This window comes from Myotis lucifugus, unplaced genomic scaffold (genome assembly GCF_000147115.1).
Source record: "Myotis lucifugus unplaced genomic scaffold, Myoluc2.0 scaffold_157, whole genome shotgun sequence".
In the NCBI taxonomy this organism is placed as follows: domain Eukaryota; kingdom Metazoa; phylum Chordata; class Mammalia; order Chiroptera; family Vespertilionidae; genus Myotis; species Myotis lucifugus.
Genome location: NW_005871205.1, coordinates 1,255,816 through 1,272,944, shown reverse-complemented (window position 1 = coordinate 1,272,944; position 17,129 = coordinate 1,255,816). Strand labels below are relative to the sequence as shown.

Here is a 17,129-nt window from a genome sequence, read left to right as displayed (position 1 = left end):
TCGGGGCATTAGGAAGGTTGAGAACCACTGCGAGAATATTCCCTGGAGAGCTCACAACTACTTCCGGAAGACTTTCCGGTGCAAAGGCCTCTGGATCTTGTAGGCAGCGGTCCCACTTGGCGGGCCTCTGTTTCCCAGCAGGCTCTGCGGGTCAGGCGGAGTAAATGCTTCCGGTGTCAAGTAGTGACGTTATGCGTACACAGGTTCTGTAGCCGTGGCAGCGGCTGAGGCTGGCGGGCCAGGTACCGCTGCCGCGGATCGAGAGAGAAGCTCTCTGCCAACCTCAGCCTGGGCTGCCGCGCGCGCCGCCGCCGCAGGGTCGGAAGGTAGGCCGTGACTCCGGTCGGGAGACGTGGGCGGACCCGGGGCGAGATAAATCCGACAGGCCCGCGCCTCGAGGAAAGACCGTCCCAGGCGGAAGGAAACGTGGGAATTCCGCCCAACTCTTCGGGAGCGGTACTACACGCCGCGTGGGCCTGCAGCTTTACGCGCGGGTGCTCACAACAACCTTGTGAGAAAACGGGCTCAGATAAGTCCAAGGAGTTTACATAGTGAAGACAGCCAGTTCCACCACCCAGACCTTTCTGACTTTCTGCCCAGTGCCCTTTCCCTGTGCCCCATGGATGAGCTTCCTCGCGGTGCCTGGCATGGACCTGGGGGAGCCGGGGGCGGAAAGCTTGTCGCCGCCCTCCTCCCGGAGAGCTCAGCCCGGCTCTTGCGCCCGGTGTTGCTCAGAGGCTCAGACGCGCGAGTGGTGGGAGTTGGGAGAGACCGGATAGTCAGCTGTGCACCCTCTCCCCCTTCTCTGGTCTTACCCATCGCATTCAGCCCTACAGTTGTCTCCAGCCAGAAACACGGGGATCTTGTCTGACTCTTTCCTTCCCTCATCCCCGAAGCCCCTGCTACATTCAGTCACTCCTTTACTCGATCCTAACAACTCGACTTACAAGACAGCTCAAATCGGAACACTTTTCTGCAGCTCCCCGCCTTGGGGACTGTAGTCACCTGCTCTGTTCTCACAGTCTTTCATTCCACAGTTGCTGAGTGCCGGTTATGTGCAGGCCCCACGCTGGATGCTGGGGTTACCGTGATGAACTCCCACCCTCCTGTCCTCCAGCCCAGTCTCCGTCCTGGGTCACGGTGGCCTCTCTAAAGGCAGATCTGACCATGTCACTCTGTTGAGAACCCACTGGCTGTTCATGAAGCCTCTGATAAAACCCAAGGCCATTACTGCAGCTTTCAGAGCCCTTCCCCCTCCAGCTCCAGCTCCAGCTCCAGCTCCCTTCCCTAGCGGCGTCCTGTCCCGCGCCCCCTCTCCTTCAGTTGTTGGGATGTGTTTAATTTGTCACAGCTTCAGGATCTTCACACATGCTTTCCCCTCTGCCGGGAATGCCGCCTCCCCCCTTCACTTGACAAACTTTTGGGCATCTGTTAGGTCCCAGCTTCAGTGTCCCTTTGCAGAAGGCTTTTGTGACACCCCCACCCCCATAAGAAGCATGTGCTGCTGCTGCCGCCGCCTTGTCCCCTGGCACCCTGGGCCTCCTCATACTGTTACCATCATTTGTGATGATCTGTCTACTCTTCATCCAGAGCTCAGGAGCTATAGCATGAAAGCATTTTCTTCATTATTCTGTCTCCAGAGCAGGGGCTCAGTAGGTGTCTCTGAATAAATTCGTGCTCTCAGGGAAGGGAGCAAAAGTTGATGCAGATGTCTGCTCCCGCAGGTTACTTGGAACTTTCTAGAGTAGTTGATCTGGTTAATCCCCCGGTAGGTGTTAAGGACTCAGAGTATATGTGTAAATGTAACAAGTAGGATATTAAAAAATATGAACAAATATTTTTTAAAAGCCTGATCAGCAGAGTTGGTGTGGCTCAGTGGTTGAACGTTGACCCATGAACCAGGAGGTCACAGTTCGATTTGGGTCAGGACACATGCCGGGGTTGTGGGCTCCATCCCCAGTGGGGGGCGTGCAGGAGGCAGCCAATCAATGGTTCTCTCTCATCTCATCGTTGATGTTTCTGTCTGTCTCTCCCCGTCCCTTCCTCTCTGAAATCAATAAAAACATTTAAAAAAAAAACCTGATCATAAGGAAGCTCTGGATGATTAAAATGTTTCAAAAGGAAGATGCTCCCCAGCTTGCTTGAGTGGATTCCAGGGAGGCCACAGGCCTGGGCCCCAGTCATACACAGACAACCTGTGGACGTGCATTAGTTGGCCCACACAGTTGTGGATGTGTTCTGTTCCTTTGAATTTTTGAGTTAGATACTTTCCTTTAAAAATCAGATTCCATATGTAAATCTGGATTTCTGGTCCTCTTGAAAATCAGTTCTGGCAATGGTGGGACTTAACGCCCCCCCCCCTTTTTTTTAAAGATTTTATTGACTTTTTGAAGGGAGAGGGAGAGAGAAACCTTGTGAGACGAAACCTTGATCGACTGCCTCCTACACACCCTCTACTCGGGATGGAGCATGCCACCCGGGCATGTGCCCTGATGGGAACCCAACTGGCCACCCCCAGGTACATGGGCGATGCCCAACCAACTTGGCCACACCAGCTTTTTAAACCATTGATCTTCTGATGGTACACGTGGTCTGGGCAGTCAGTCCCAGAATCACCCCATTCAGAACAGAACTTCTCTAAGGAAGCTGGGAGGGGAGGGTTGGGCTGGAGGAGGTGGGAGCAGAGGGAGGGCTGGTGCGGGGCCAGGTGGTGGCAGCCTTTGGAACCCCTGGGGTTTGGAATTGGTATAGCGGCCAGTGGCTAGTCCTGAAGAGCATCGCCTTCCTTTCTAGACAGGGCATGTGTTCTTTGTTTTGTGTGTTATTTTAAAGCCAGAATGAGGGTGAGTTTTCAGTGTTTCTTTCCAAGAACTGAGGCTTCCTTTAGACCAGGAATGCAGGGTGGCCTGGGAAGGGAAGAGATGTCTGTGCTGGTTCTCTTGCCGACAGAAGAACCCCAAACTCTTCAGCTTGGCACACAGGGTCTCTCTGATCTGGCTCCTCCTGACCTTTCCAGCTCCACCCTCTGTCCTTTCATCTTCTAGGCCCTTCCAGTGACGTCAGGCTGCTGTTCATGCTGTTCTCTGCTTGGAATGCCTGCCCTGACTTCCTTACTGTGTGTTTTCTGCTTGAAAGAGACTGACCCGACTTTGGGTCCCGGTTCAGGCAAGCGCACAGTACCCCCTGGCATACATTGTGGGCAATATGCTTACTCCTGGCTTATTTTTTTAACCCTGATTTTTAATTCACCCAGACTTTCTCTTCACTTGCTTTTTGTGTTGTTGCAGTTCTGCATTTGAAAAGCTTTTTCGTGTCCTTTTGGGTATATAATTGGGGATAAATAAATATGCTTATGGCTAACAACTTAATTCAGATGTGAACTTCCTCAGGCCAAGTTAACTGTTCTCTAGTGCTTTAGTGATATTTCTGTAAAAGCACTTAACACAGTATAATTTTTCAGTTTACGTGTCTGTCTTCCTCCAGCTAAACTGTGCTCCTCCAGGGCGGGTACCATGTTGCACTCATCTTTGTACCCCCAGCATCTAGCGATGTTGGCATGTAGTAGGCACTCAAGAAATATGTGTTGAATGAACGATGCCTGTGACAAGCAACTGGACTTTATTCTTTCCTGACCCTTGATCCTATGACACATCTCCTCCTGGCTGCTACTGTCACTCCTTCAGAGCAGATCTTCTCTAGAGAACCTGGAAGGGAAACAGGTGAGGCTTAGAGAGGTGGAGGCAGAGGGACGGGGGAGTCTTTGGAACAGCTGGGGTTTTGGCATTGGTATCTGGGGGCAGGAGTGGGCTGGGCTGGAAGCAGGCCTTTCTTTGGACGGCTGGGAGGTGATCATGGATTGGGGTTGGTTTTTTACAGCTATGGCCAAGGACATCCTGGGGGAAGCCGGGTTGCACTTTGATGAACTGAACAAGCTGCGGGTGTTGGACCCAGAGGTCAGCCAGCAGACCACAGAGCTCAAGGAAGAGTGCAAGGACTTCGTGGACAGTGAGTGTCATTTGGGGAGACATGTTGCTACTCAGCTTTGAATTATTCCAACTGTGCCCCATCCCTGCCTCCCAGCTGTTGTTCTTGGCCCAGCCAGAATGGAGCTGCTGGCTCCCTGAAGGTTGACCCTGACCTTTATGAATTCCCATGAGCCACCCACCTTATCTACCTGCTCTCTACCCACCTTATCTACCTGCCCTCTTCTTATGCTCTCATGTAGTCCCACAGGGAACACCAGTCAAAGCAGACGCTGAAATGCTGAGAGGAGGGTGTGTTTTGAGATATGCCATCTTTGATTTTTTTGCTCTCAGAAACCTTAAACTTCATGGGAGCAGAACTATGGCTTGGGAGTAGGAAATAGAGTTATGTACTGGTGACTTGATTTCTTGGGAGAAATAGTATTCTCAGTAGTGGGCTTGTCTGCATTGGGAGTAAAAGTTAACTGGAGTCCCTAGAAGCAGCTCAACAGACCCCATGAAAACATCTTTTAACAGGAGATACCCAGGACACCTCCTGTCCTAGCAGCCAGGCAAAGACCAGTGGCGCGAATAAAGAGCAGGTCTAGCTAGAGCAGGGATTTCCGAGCCTTCCGGGGACTGTAGGCTGTGGAGAGCTCACCTGGTGAAGGTAGCATGAATTCTATTGCCAGCCTTCTGGATGCTGGGAATGCTGTCCCATCTTCTTGGGCCTTAGCTTACTCCTCAGGAGTGGGGGTTCCACCACACCCAAGGATATTGAAAAAAAGGGAATGGGAGATTAGGCACTTAAATGCTTTGAGCTCTTTATTAGCTGTGGTCACAGTGGATAGCCCCACCAACTGAAATCTAGTGTATCTGTGGCTACAAGAGGCAGCTTCCTGTCCTGAGGCAGTCCTTTCATGAATGTGGCCCTTTGTACCTCCTGGGGGAAGGTGGGGTGGGGGTGGGGGGGCGGCAGGATGGGGTCCACCCATAGAATAGGTCCACCAGGGCCTTCATAGCCTGAGGTAACAGCAGCTAGCTGGTCGTGGGGGCTCAAAGTCCAGATACTCCCCAGTCTAGCTCTGGACACGGCCTGTCATCTCTAGGTCCAGACCAAGGGGGGCAGACGTCAGACCAGCAGGCACGGAATTGTTTGGATGCAAATTAGCAGGGGCAGTCAGTCCTTCCCTCCTGCTGAAAGGGAGCACTGAGGGAGAGTGATGACACTGAGGAAATAAAAACATTTTCTTCTTTCCCCCAAAGAAATTGGCCAATTTCAGAAAATAGTTGGTGGTTTACTTGAGCTTGTTGACCAACTTGCAAAAGAAGCAGAAAATGAGAAGATGAAGGTAAGATCAGCATGCATTTTATCTCAATCTTGGCCTGGGATCCTCGTTCACTATCCTGTCATCTTCTGCCTTCTTGACTTTGTGTGTGTGTGTTGGGGGGGGGGGGGGGGGTGTTGAGGAGGATGTTCTTTTAATAAAACAAGATTTTAAATAACATTTCCTATACAAGTATCAACTCATGTTGTACACCTGAAATATTACATGTCAATTATACCTGTTTTTAAAAAACAATTCCTGGTCCAATTAACCTACTTTGAATTCTCATATGCCAGTATACTGTCATTATTTCCTTTAATCGTCACATCACTGAAATAGATGGTTTTATCATCTTATAAATGAAGATGTACAGAGTATAGATGACTTGGCAAAGAGCACTAAATGTTCCAGACCCTGGGGATACTCCTAGATCTGCCTCAGAGCTCTAGGCCAATTCTAACTTTGGAATCCTGAGGTTAATCCTTTCTTTTTCCCAAAGCTCTGGGGTTCAACCTTCTTTTCCCTTCTGGGCAGTGAGGTAGCCCCAAAGTGGTGCTTACCCAGTTGAGGACTTAACACTGAAGATGGTTTGAATGAAGCCATGACTTTCTTTGGCAACACTGTTCTTCTAGGCCATTGGTGCTCGCAATTTGCTCAAATCTATAGCAAAGCAAAGAGAAGCCCAACAGCAGCAACTCCAAGCACTAATAGCGGAAAAGAAAATGCAGCTCGAAAGGTAAGACATTATGTAAAGCAGGTCTTCACTCCACTGCAGTTCTATTTTTCCTTCTTTTTTTTTTAAATATATTTTATTGATTTTTTTTTTTTACAGAGAGGAAGGGAGAGGGATAGAGAGCCAGAAACATCAATGAGAGAGAAACATCGATCAGCTGCCTCCTGCACACCCCCCACTGGGGATGTGCCCGCAACCAAGATACATGCCCTTGACCGGAATCGAAACCGGGACCCTTGAGTCCGCAGGCCGACGCTCTATCCACTGAGCCAAACCGGTTCTGGCTATTTTTCCTTCTTAACAGTCACCTCTTATCCTTATTCATTTTTCTCCTAGAAAGTGTCTCACTTGTCATCCTATTTGAAAGTTTTAAAAATAAAATTTGATGGAAAACTCATTAATATCAAATCACTTGTAGTAGTTTGAGAGTGTGAAGACTCAGGTAGCTAGTGGGCAAAGGTGGCTGGCGGAAGACCCTCTAAGGGCGGAAGATTTCTCATGGTGGCCCTGTGCAGGGCTCTGCACATCTAGTCTTTTCTCTCTTGCCCTAACTTCATTTAACACCGTTTCTTGGAATCATTTAAGTCACCTATATTCTTCTCTAGAAGAATTAGTCCATGGTTTATTTCATCCATTTTTAGGGCTTCTAACAATTTTGTTTTTCAGGTATCGGGTTGAATATGAAGCTTTGTGTAAAGTAGAAGCAGAACAAAATGAATTTATTGACCAATTTATTTTTCAGAAATGAACTGAAAATTTCATTGTATAGCAGGAGGGTAGAAAAACAAAAAACCTCTGTACCATTCCAGTGACTTTGACTAATGACCCAAGTATATCATGTGAGATGGTGTGTGAAGGATGCATCGTCTCTGAAGGCAATAAAACAGATCTGGGGCGGGGGCTTGTTTCAGATGCCAGTGCATATCTGGTAGACGCCCTGCGACCGCGGTGGCCCAGGTTCTCACCTCTTGCATTCTTATTCTGAAACAAGCAGTCTGTAAACTTTGATTTTTTTTTTTTGTAAATTCAAAGCTTTGGAGAAAAAATGCAATAAATTATTGTTTTCAAATGGCTTATCTACCTCTTTTCCTGGTGCCCGTAAAGTGTACACTTAATCACTTGTAAGAGAACCTTGGACTCTCCAGCCCCTTGTCCACAAAACAAACCAGGCAATGGCCAGCAGCTGCCTTTATTTGGACTGGACACGAGTCAGAGGATACTCCCAATAATTAGAGTAATATGGCTTGTGAGAACAGGCAAGAGGGAATTGACTGGAACCAATTTCTTCTGTTGTCCGTGTTCATAAATCTTTTTTTTTAAGTTAGCTTTGAGTATGAACTTAGAGAAAGCTAATGGAATACCAGGTACTAACGTGAAGAGACCCTAGATGCATACAGTGGACATGTTATGCCCAGCTGTCCCCCCATTTGACTGAGACAAACAAGGGGAGGAATGATTAAACTATTGGGAAGAATGTAGTTATCGAGAAGGCAGCACACTTCCAGGTCAGGTTTGAGACACCGGACCTCAGAGTAGAGGGACTCCTGTCCGGTGGTCTGTAAAAAGACAGGACTAAAGTTTGGAAAGAAGATAAACAAGGAGACTTTAAAAAAAAATCTCTCCTCTGGGACGAGCCATTTAAAACAGAAACAAAGCACCTTCTGGTTTAACCCATATCTGACTGAAAGGTCAGCCAGGGCTGAACCATAAACCTCTTGCAGACTATTCTCTCTCTCCTCCCCCCACCCGGGGTACAGGCAAGAAAACAACAGTTTTTAATGAATATTGAAGAGGCATAATTTGAGACTTAAAAATGGCCTGAAACATCATACTACTCATTTTGCTGAATAGGGATTTGCTGTAGAGAATCTTGAGTCAAGGGGTTTAGTCACATGCATATTGTGGATCAAATAACTCATGAAAATGCCAAGCAGGATATGTTTCTTAGAAGTTTATCCATTTCTGGTCTGGCCCTGTTTTTGGTAATTCTGCAATGGAAGGTGGGCACATGGTGAAGGTGGCCGGTCCTCAGTGAGGGGTCTGTGCCAGTGCCCGTGGAAGGTGACAGTTTATGGCTCCTGCTGCTGGTGTTTCAAATGCTACTGAAGACATGGGTTCTGAGCAGTTTTCCTTGTGTAGTTCTCATTTTTTCTTTCTTTTCTCCTCATATTTGTAGTAGGGGCTCCGCAACATGAAAAGCAGAAGCATAAGAGGGATGAGGAAGTAAGGGGCATAGACAGATACGAGGGTTAAGCGTTCACGTAAAGTCTTAGGCCCTTGTCCTTTGAAACCGCTGGCTTTAGAGAAATCCTCCAATAGAAACGTGCAGAGAATTGGAATCAGGGTTGTCATGGTGTGGGCTGAGTAGACGATGGCGGCGGTGCGAATCCACTTGCAGCCTCCTGCAGGTGTAGGGAAGAGGGATAAGCGTTAGGTCTGCCCATGACTCCAGGGATGCCCATGACACGCCCCAGGACACCTCTGACTGCTCCTTTCAGCCGAACCATTCTACCTCCCTTACCAAGTGGAAACAAATGGAAAACCAGATGTGTTATAATGCTGCCTAAATGTGCAAATTTCCCAAAGAGCCAGGGTGGGAATTGGAATTTAATTCAGGAAAACTCTAGGGCAGTAAAAGTTAAACCTGTTTGGTCTGAAGTGTGTGTGGGTGGCAGGGGGGGGAGGGGGGGGGGAGCGGAAGGGGGGCTGACAGCAACATGTCTGTTAAGTAATTATAGTATATGTAGGTGAGAGGATCAGTAGATTCTGCCCAGAGATGGATTGGGAGCTGCAGTGGGAGATGAGCTCTACAAGCTTAGTTACCACGTATGTCGGTGTGACTACTTTCTTTATAACAGCATCAGACATATGGGGACACTGTAAGAATCATTTTTTAAAAAGAAGTTAACCCTCGGAATTAGCTTGATGCTACTACTTATAAGCCAGCATGATACTACCTAAAACAGAAAAATGAAACCCAATGATAAAAGAAATAAAAAGCAACAAGTTCAAGCTTTAAGGAGCCTCAAGTTTCCCGTGTGAGAGATGTCCAGTTGGCTGAGCAGTTATGCAGCCCAGCCGACCACAGACATTAGCCTGAGCCCCATGATATCCCGTTATAGGAGCCATCCTGGCCGTCCCACCACATCCTCCACCCCCTCGCACAACCACAGGGCCCCTCCTCTCTCCTTTGAAGATACTTTCCCCAAGATTTCTGGGACCTGGTTTGAGCAGGAATGGGATTTCCCCACCATTCACCAACCTTTGAAGAAGGCATATGTTGCAATAGGAAAGAAAGGCAGCTGAAACACAAGCTCGCAAAACAGGAAGGATTTAAACCACATTGGGGGGTCCTGCAGCAGAGGGTCTTTGAATTCCTTAGCGTACCACGTCAGCAGGTTCCTCAACTGCAAAAGATCAAGATCACAATGAATACAACCACCAGGCGGGGTAGGCGCAGCAGCTCCAACCCCCTTGGCAGCAGACTGATACAGCCTAGGGGTCATTTAATAAAAAGCTCACTAGCTCTAACCCAAATGTTAGCTTCTCCAGGAAGTTTTCCTCAGCTCCTGCAGCCCTTTGTGCCACCCAGCATGTGTGTGACTCCATGGCAACACTTACCGAGGTGTGCTGCCCTTTGTCAAAAGCAGTATCTGGCACCGAGTTTGCCGAATGAACACACAAACGTGACATACCTGCCAACAGCATCGTTCTGTATAAAGGAACGACAAAAACCATCCTGACATGTGCCCTTTCACAACAGCAATTGCATGCCGAGCTCTGAGGGCCAGATACCCTCAAATACAGAAATGAACTGAATTTGGGGAGGGGGCAGTGATGGAAAGGAGGTAAATTGAACCTCTACGAGGACGCAACTTTAGGCAATTTAAAATTGTCGTTCTTCCCCTCACCCCCTAAAATATATTTTTATTGATTTCAGAGAGGAAGGGGAGAGGGAGAGATAGAAACATCAATGATGAAAATCACTGATCGGCTGTCTCTTGCATGCCCCCTACTGGGGATCGGGCCCACAACCAGGACACGTGCCCTGACCGGAATCGAACCCAGACCTCCTGGTTCATAGGTCGACGCTCAACCACTGAGCCACGTAGGTCAAGCCAAACTGTCATTGACTCCCTAGTTTTTTCTTTTAGGAAACCAGTAGGATATTTGTAGAAGAACAAACTCTGCTCCAAACCACAAACTATATAGCTTCTAGGCTATGTCAAAGCCTTCATTCTAGCTCGGGCCCCACCCTCATAATTATGCTGTCAACTAAGAAGATACAGATCCATGCTGACTTGGCTACAGGCAGAGAAAAGAGGGCTGGAGGCTGCCCATTCTGTGCTTTTTAAAGAGCCCCCGCAAGGCCTCGGGCTCTCCACATAAGTCTGTTGCATTTAACCTCCTGGAAATGGCATGGTTTCAACACACCTGCCATCAAAGCCAAATATGTATTTATATTAATAAATAAAGGCAACTTCCCAAGTAAGAATTTAGCTTACAATGGAAAATCTAAAGATATTCCTGTTAATTTTTAGTCAGAAGATAAAGCTCACTATTGTTAAATCGAGGTCTCATTGCTGTGAGTGAGCTTTAAGCAAATATCCAGAGACAAATGTTCTGTTAGCACATGAACCGGGCTGTGTGGCTCAGCTGGTGGAGCGTAGTCCCACGCACCAGGCTGCCGGCTGCATTCCAGGTCAGGGCACAGGCCTGGATTTCGGGCTCCATCCCCAGTAGGAGGCATGCAGGAGGCAGCCATCGATGTTTCTCTCTCCCCCTCTCCCTTCCTCTCTCTGAAATCAATTAAAAAATATATTTAAAAAACAAGACAGGCTCTGTCTAGATGACCAATTTATTGACCAAGTGATCTCTGAATGTGTACTTGACTTGAAATTTAAATTCGCAGCAATACCCTTGGCTTCCTCCTGAGCACTTTTTGGGATAGTAATGCAGTAGAAAACGTTCACAAACAGGTTAGGTCACTGCACCTCTCCTGGGCTCTATTTCCTTGCCTGTAAAACAGCAACTTGGGTCCTAGCTGGTTTTGCTCAGTGGATAGAGCGTCAGCCTGCGACTGAAGGGTCCCAGGTTCGATTCCGGTCAAGGGCACATGCCCAGGTTTTGGGCTAAATCCCCAGTAGGGGGCGTGCAGGAGGCAGCAAATCAATGATTCCCTCTCATCACTGATGTTTCTCTCCCTGTCTTCTTCCTCTCTGAAATCAAAAGTGTATTTTTAAAAAACCCTATGCTTTAAAAATAAATAAAATAAACAAGCAAGTTGGATTAAGTTTTTGAAGATTTTCTTTGCTTTCCAGATTTACTTAGGAAAAAGCTTTAAAAGATTTGCTGCAGAATTTAAAAGGCATTCTAGTTCATTTGAACTTCATTTTCCATTCCATTTGTATACAATCTCTCAGATCTACCTATTTCATAAACCCAGGCAGATTTGTACAGTACTGTAATTTCTAAGGGCTGCAGGATGGAATTAGCAAAATTTAAAATAATCACTCAGCCGAAACCGGTTTGGCTCAGTGGATAGAGCGTCAGCCTGCGGACTGGAAGGTCCCAGGTTCGATTCCGGTCAAGGGCATGTACCTTGGTTGCGGGCATATCCCCAGTAGGAGATGTGCAGGAGGCAGCTGATCGATGTTTCTCTCTCATCGATGTTTCTAACTCTCTATCTCTCTCCCTTCCTCTCTGTAAAAAATCAATAAAAAATATATTTAAAAAAAAAAATCACTCAGCTCTCGGAACCAATTAGAACACAACCACCTGCCCGCGCCAGGAGGAGGGCGGGTGGAAGGCCAGGCACAGGCCTCCAGCAGGGTGACGAGCATGGGACCCGAGTGCTGGCTCTGGACCAAGCACTTAATCCCACTACGTTTGTTTCCCAGTTACAGTACCGACCTCACTGTTGGTAAAATAAAGTGAGTTAATGCATACAGTCTTTAGAACAATGAACTAGCACAGAAAGATTATTTGATTGTAATTAATACATATCTGGAGATGTTCAAGTTTAATCCTGTTAACATCTCAGCATGCAAATGGTCAATAAGAACTATTCTTATTAGGTAGCAAGACCCCCCAAAAGGTAATAATAAAACTGTTTCCATTTATATATCTGTCACATTTCACTCAACTTAACATTGTTATCCATTACAAACATTTACCTGGCCTGCGCACATGGGATTCTCAACCAGGAGCTGCTGAACAATTTGTACTTCTCTAACTTAGAATGAGGTCACAGACCGACTGCAAACCTAGATGCTCGCTCACCTGTTTTTCCTTATTTTAACAGAAGCAATGCTACCCAGCTGCAAATGATACTATAAGATGCTTCCCATCCTCTCCATGTTCCAATCTAGTGATTTTCAATCTTTTTCATCTCATGGCACACATAAAGTAATGACTGAAATTCCGAGGCACACCAAAAAAAGGTATCGTTTGTCAATCTGACAAAAAAAGAAGTCTAATTTTGATTCACTCACACTGGAGAGCTATTGTTGTGTTGGCTGTTGTCATTTCTTTAATCTGACAATCCAAGGGAAAAGAGGCCCGTGTCCCTGACTAAAAAGTCAAGAATTGCATATTTTAAAAATTCTCTGACTAAAAAGTCAAGAATTGCATATTTTAAAAATTCTTGTGGCACACAGGTTGAAAATTGCTGTTCTAATCCAAAGTAAATTCTTACTGTTTCATAATAGTTTTTCTAAGCGTTGGGCTGGTTCAAACCAAGAAAGATTATTTAGCCCAAACATTATGTGGGCTTTTAAGTTCTAGGGAAAAAATTCTTCTACTTGAGGAAAAGCAACAAATGTTAAATTTTGGCATATTTCCAAAGAGAATTTGAGAATAACTCAAAGCTTCTATTATTATTTTCCACAAAGAGAAGCAACAAAACTATCATTCCCCACCCCAGAGCAACAAAAATGACTAGAGATACAGGCCTTCCAAGCCAGGATGCCCGTTTCTAATGCCTTCAAAACAGCATCTCTCTCTCTCTCTCTCTCTCTCTCTCTCTCACTCACACACACACACACACACACACACACACTTACTTTCTGGCCAGATCCTGCCTACATTGGCCCTTGACCTTTTATATTAAGTCAACATTAAATAAAGCTGAGAAAACTTTACCCAATCAAATATATAAATTTAAATGGGGCTATGCTAGACATTTTTTAATTGTATTTTGTGAGTGGTGAGCAAGGACTTGTGGAATGGCACATTCAGAAAGGATACAGAAACTAACAACTGTTAAGTCTGGAATAATCCGGAGTAACATATTTGTCCAATATTAAGAGGACTCATAACATTACAGATTTCAAATAGGCAGCCTGCCTGAATTTTGTGGGCCACAGACTCTGAAAACCACAGACGTGGCTCTCCTTTCTTCAAGGCAACTAAGGCTAATGCGGAGCGTGGACAACCTGTTTGGAAAGAGTCTGTGCTGTCTAGGTCTGTGCGGTAGGCTGAACGGCCCCCCAAAATATCCATATCCTGATCCCTGTGAATGTACCCTTACTTGGCAAAACAGAGTTTGTAGGCATGATTAAATGAAAGATCTTGGGATAGGAAGATTACCCTGGATTATCTGGTGGGCCCTGAAGGTAATCCACATGCAGGGCAGAGGGACATGGGACTAGAAGAAAAGGAGGCAGAGTGATGACAGAGCCGAGGCTGGAGTGTGTGGCCACAAGCCAAGGAACACTGGCCGCCACCAGAAACTGGAAGAGGCAAGGAACAGATTCCCAGACCTTCCGAAGGATCCAGCTCTGCAAGATTCGTTTGGAATGCTGACTCCAGATACAAGAGAATAAATCTGGGTTGTTTTAAGCCACTGATTTTGTTAATTTGTTATGGCAGCAACAAGTGAAACTAATACACCCTGTGCATACTTAAGCTTGTAATTTAACCCAACTCTCCTACTTGACAACTGAGGCTACAGGGCCCGGACTTGCCCAAGACACTCCAGCATTTCTTGGAATAACCGTCCCCAGTCTGAGTCCATTGCATGTGCCTGTCACACACTCCCTAAGGCAGTGATGGCGAACCTTTTGAGCTCGGCGTGTCAGCATTTTGAAAAACCCTAACTTAACTCTGGTGCCGTGTCACATACAGAAATTTTTTGATATCTGCAACCACAGTAAAACAAAGATTTATATTTTTGATATTTATTTTATATATTTAAATGCCATTTGATAAAGAAAAATCAACCAAAAGAATGAGTTCGCGTGTCATAGGTTCGCCATCACTGCCCTGAGGTTTTCCCAAGAAAACATAGGTCAGAGGACTTCCCGGTTATGCTTGGATCTAGAAGTAAACAAAGAAATATTATGGAATGGGGGTACACTGCTGAGTAATGGCTCCTGACCTTCTGAGGAGGGTCAGACACCCCCTTCCTCCCCGGAAAAGTTGATGGAAGCTATAGATTCTCCTCTCAGAAAACGCAAGGCGCACACATTTTGCAAACACCACCGGGAGTTCACGGACTTCAGGTTAAGAAGCCGCTCTGCACAGAACAAGCATTTAAGAAGAAACAGGCAAAATCAAATCCACAGGTTTACAAGTCAGCCTTGCCCACAGTTCTACAGACGGACTGCAGACACACAGAACCGAGGACAGGGATTTCATAGAAGAAAGTTACACAAGGTCCAGGCATGGAAAGAACTGGAAAAATAAAAGTCTGGAGAAATAACAAGCATTGAAGCAAAGTTTGGGGTAAAGAAAACTCCCCACCAACCAGGAACATGAGGCTTTGCGCCTGTTTCCACTCAGGTGATCCCAATGGAGAGGGTCGATTTGAAAAGGCGTCACTATTGCTGAGCCTTTGAAGTTGCTGGATTCTGATCTTGAATGACTACCTGCAAATGCCCTTTTGACGAATCTAATTCTACTTGGATTATTTCTTTGGGATAAGACGGTATTTTAAAGCTCTTCCAAGAAACACAACTTTAAAACAAATCCAACGCGCGATTTACACACTGACTCATCCACGCTGCTTCCCTCAAACACTGACAAGTGACCCGGGTGGTGCGAGCCTTTAAACACGCCCGGGAAGAACTGTTTTTGCAGGAACAGTGTTTGCCCCCGCGCCTGTGGGGGGGGGGGGGGGCTGAGGGAGACAAAGAGAACCCCGAGGGGGATGTCGAGCTGAAAAGTAAGTTCAGGCCGCAGCGCCGGCAGGAAGGCCAGGGAGACAGAAGGGGAACCCCGCCGCGGGGGCCGAGCGCGGGGAAGAGGAGCCGCGGGAACCCGGGCACCGCCGCCGCGCGCGGAGGGAGGCCCCGCATTCGGCGACCCGCGGCCAGGACCCGGCGCCTCACCTCGACGGGGTAGAGTTCGCGCGGCAGCACCGCCTGCAGGTCGAAGAGCAGGGTGATGGGGATGTGGGAGAGGAAGTAGAGCCCCAGCAGCCACTCCAGACCGCGCCGCGCACTCGGGGTCCCCATCATCCGTTGGTTGGGCCGCGAAGGAAGGAGCAGAGACTGCGCTCGCCGCCAGGACCGCCGACGTGGGAAGAGCGCCGAGCCCGCGCCCTCCCGGGACCCGCGCCCGGCCGCTCGCCCCGCCCCTCCCGAGGGCTACGCAGGGCTACGCCGGACGCTGCCATTGGCTGCTGAGCAGGAGCGCGCGTCTATTGGCTCGTCTGAATGTAGCGTGTCGGGAAGTCAGGCAGGGGCGGGGCTCCTGGCCGCCACGCGGAGGGTGGACCGAGGGGCGTGCGGGGTGGGGAGGGCGGGCGCCCACCGCGTGGCCGGCTGGGCTCGGCGGCGGCGGCCCACTGTGGTCCCCTGTCGCTCGTTAGTCCCTTCATTCATCCCCTCCGTTCAGCGCTTACAGAGCGCCTCCAGGGTGCTGGGCCGTGGGCGCTTGTGGAGATGGAGCCCCAGTGCTGGGACTGTCCCAGACCGGGCCGTAAGGACCGTGCGCTGTGATCCACGGGCCGGGCGAGTGAGACCGGGCAAGATCCCTGTCCTGCCGAAGTTGAGGGGTCCTGGAAGCCTTCCAAGGGATGCTAGGAGGCAGCCAGTCTCAACTAAAAATACGCAGAGATGCCCTAGCTGGTTTGGCTCAGTGGATGGAGCGTTGGCCTGCGGACTGACGGGTCCCAGGTTTGATTCTGGTCAAGGGCACATGCCCGGGTTGTGGGCTCGATCCCCAGTGGGGGACATGCAGGAGGCTGCCGATCAATGATTCTCTCTCATCACTGATGTTTCTATAGGGTGTCCCAAAATTCACGCAAGAAGTAATTTTGATAGAAAATACAGGTTTATAATTAAAAATTGTAAATTTTGTATTGGTTCATAAAGTATACAGTATAGGGTTATGTATGGAATAGCACATCGGGTAAATGGCCTCCACGGCTTTGCTGGCACATACGCAAAGCTGTGGTCTTCATAGGTCTTCATTGTCCCTGCTCCTGGGCCATAATTGGTACTTGGTAATGCTTATCAAATTGAAAGGATTGAAATCAAAGGGCAACAGATATTAGAATCTGATTCAATAAACCAAGTAAAATTAGGCTTTTATTTTTTGTTGTTGTTGTTAATGCTCACGCAAAATTCAAATCTTGCCTGAATTTTGGGACACCCTATATCTCTCTCTCCCTTTCCCTTTCTCTCTGAAATCAATAAAAATATATTTTAAAAAATAAAATAAAAATAAGCAGAGGGTTATAGAAAGAGGTGAAGTTGATAAGCCTTGGTGATTGGCGGTGAAGAATGAGGGAGGTTCAAGGATTCATTGATTCATTCAGCAAATATTGATGTTTATATGCTGGGCCCAGGTCTGCTCTGGGACAGAATGGATGGGGCTGCCTTTCGTGGAGAGGAGGGACACAAAGGAGAAGTGAGTTGAAGAGAAGTTAATTTGGTTCTGGCCATGTTGACATTACGCAGTCTCTGCCATACCTGAGTGCATCCTGTGAGCCTGCCTGGAGATGTAGATTTATGAGCATTATCATTTGCTGGGAGTTGAAGTTCTGAAATCAGAGGGCCTGTAAGAGAACTTAGAGGAGCACCAAACTCAGGATTTATGGGAGGAGGGAGCTGAGATACAGGTGGACAACAGGGGGGCGGAGGTAGGATCAACTGTGTC

The 17,129-nt window shown here is 47.6% G+C and overlaps 2 protein-coding genes across 9 annotated transcripts; one reads left to right on the top strand and one right to left on the bottom strand.

Moving 5' to 3' along the window:
• The first annotated feature begins 183 nt into the window (after nucleotides 1-183).
• On the top strand, nucleotides 184-7,096 carry IFT20 (intraflagellar transport 20). Of its 7 annotated transcripts, none has more exons than XM_014461557.2 (6): nucleotides 184-326; nucleotides 3,484-3,719; nucleotides 3,877-4,005; nucleotides 5,229-5,314; nucleotides 5,923-6,026; nucleotides 6,766-7,096. In XM_014461557.2, the coding sequence occupies exons 2-6, from the start codon at nucleotides 3,644-3,646 to the stop codon at nucleotides 6,833-6,835; spliced, it is 465 nt and encodes a 154-aa protein (XP_014317043.2). In that variant the 5' UTR covers nucleotides 184-326; nucleotides 3,484-3,643; the 3' UTR covers nucleotides 6,836-7,096. The 7 variants fall into 7 exon arrangements, with proteins under 7 accessions (XP_014317043.2, XP_006095569.1, XP_014317045.2 ...); XM_006095507.3 differs by having other exon boundaries at nucleotides 6,690-7,096; XM_006095509.3 differs by having other exon boundaries at nucleotides 187-326; nucleotides 3,684-3,719; nucleotides 6,690-7,096.
• On the bottom strand, nucleotides 6,738-15,584 carry TMEM97 (transmembrane protein 97). Of its 2 annotated transcripts, XM_023759503.1 has the most exons (4): nucleotides 15,356-15,493; nucleotides 9,645-9,735; nucleotides 9,286-9,430; nucleotides 6,738-8,425 (listed from the first exon to the last, which is right to left on the bottom strand). In XM_023759503.1, exons 2-4 carry the CDS (start codon nucleotides 9,729-9,731, stop codon nucleotides 8,166-8,168), a joined length of 492 nt encoding a protein of 163 aa, XP_023615271.1. In that variant the 5' UTR covers nucleotides 9,732-9,735; nucleotides 15,356-15,493; the 3' UTR covers nucleotides 6,738-8,165. The 2 variants fall into 2 exon arrangements, with proteins under 2 accessions (XP_023615271.1, XP_006095568.1); XM_006095506.3 differs by lacking the exon at nucleotides 9,645-9,735 and having other exon boundaries at nucleotides 6,742-8,425; nucleotides 15,356-15,584.
• Nucleotides 15,585-17,129: the final 1,545 nt, after the last annotated feature.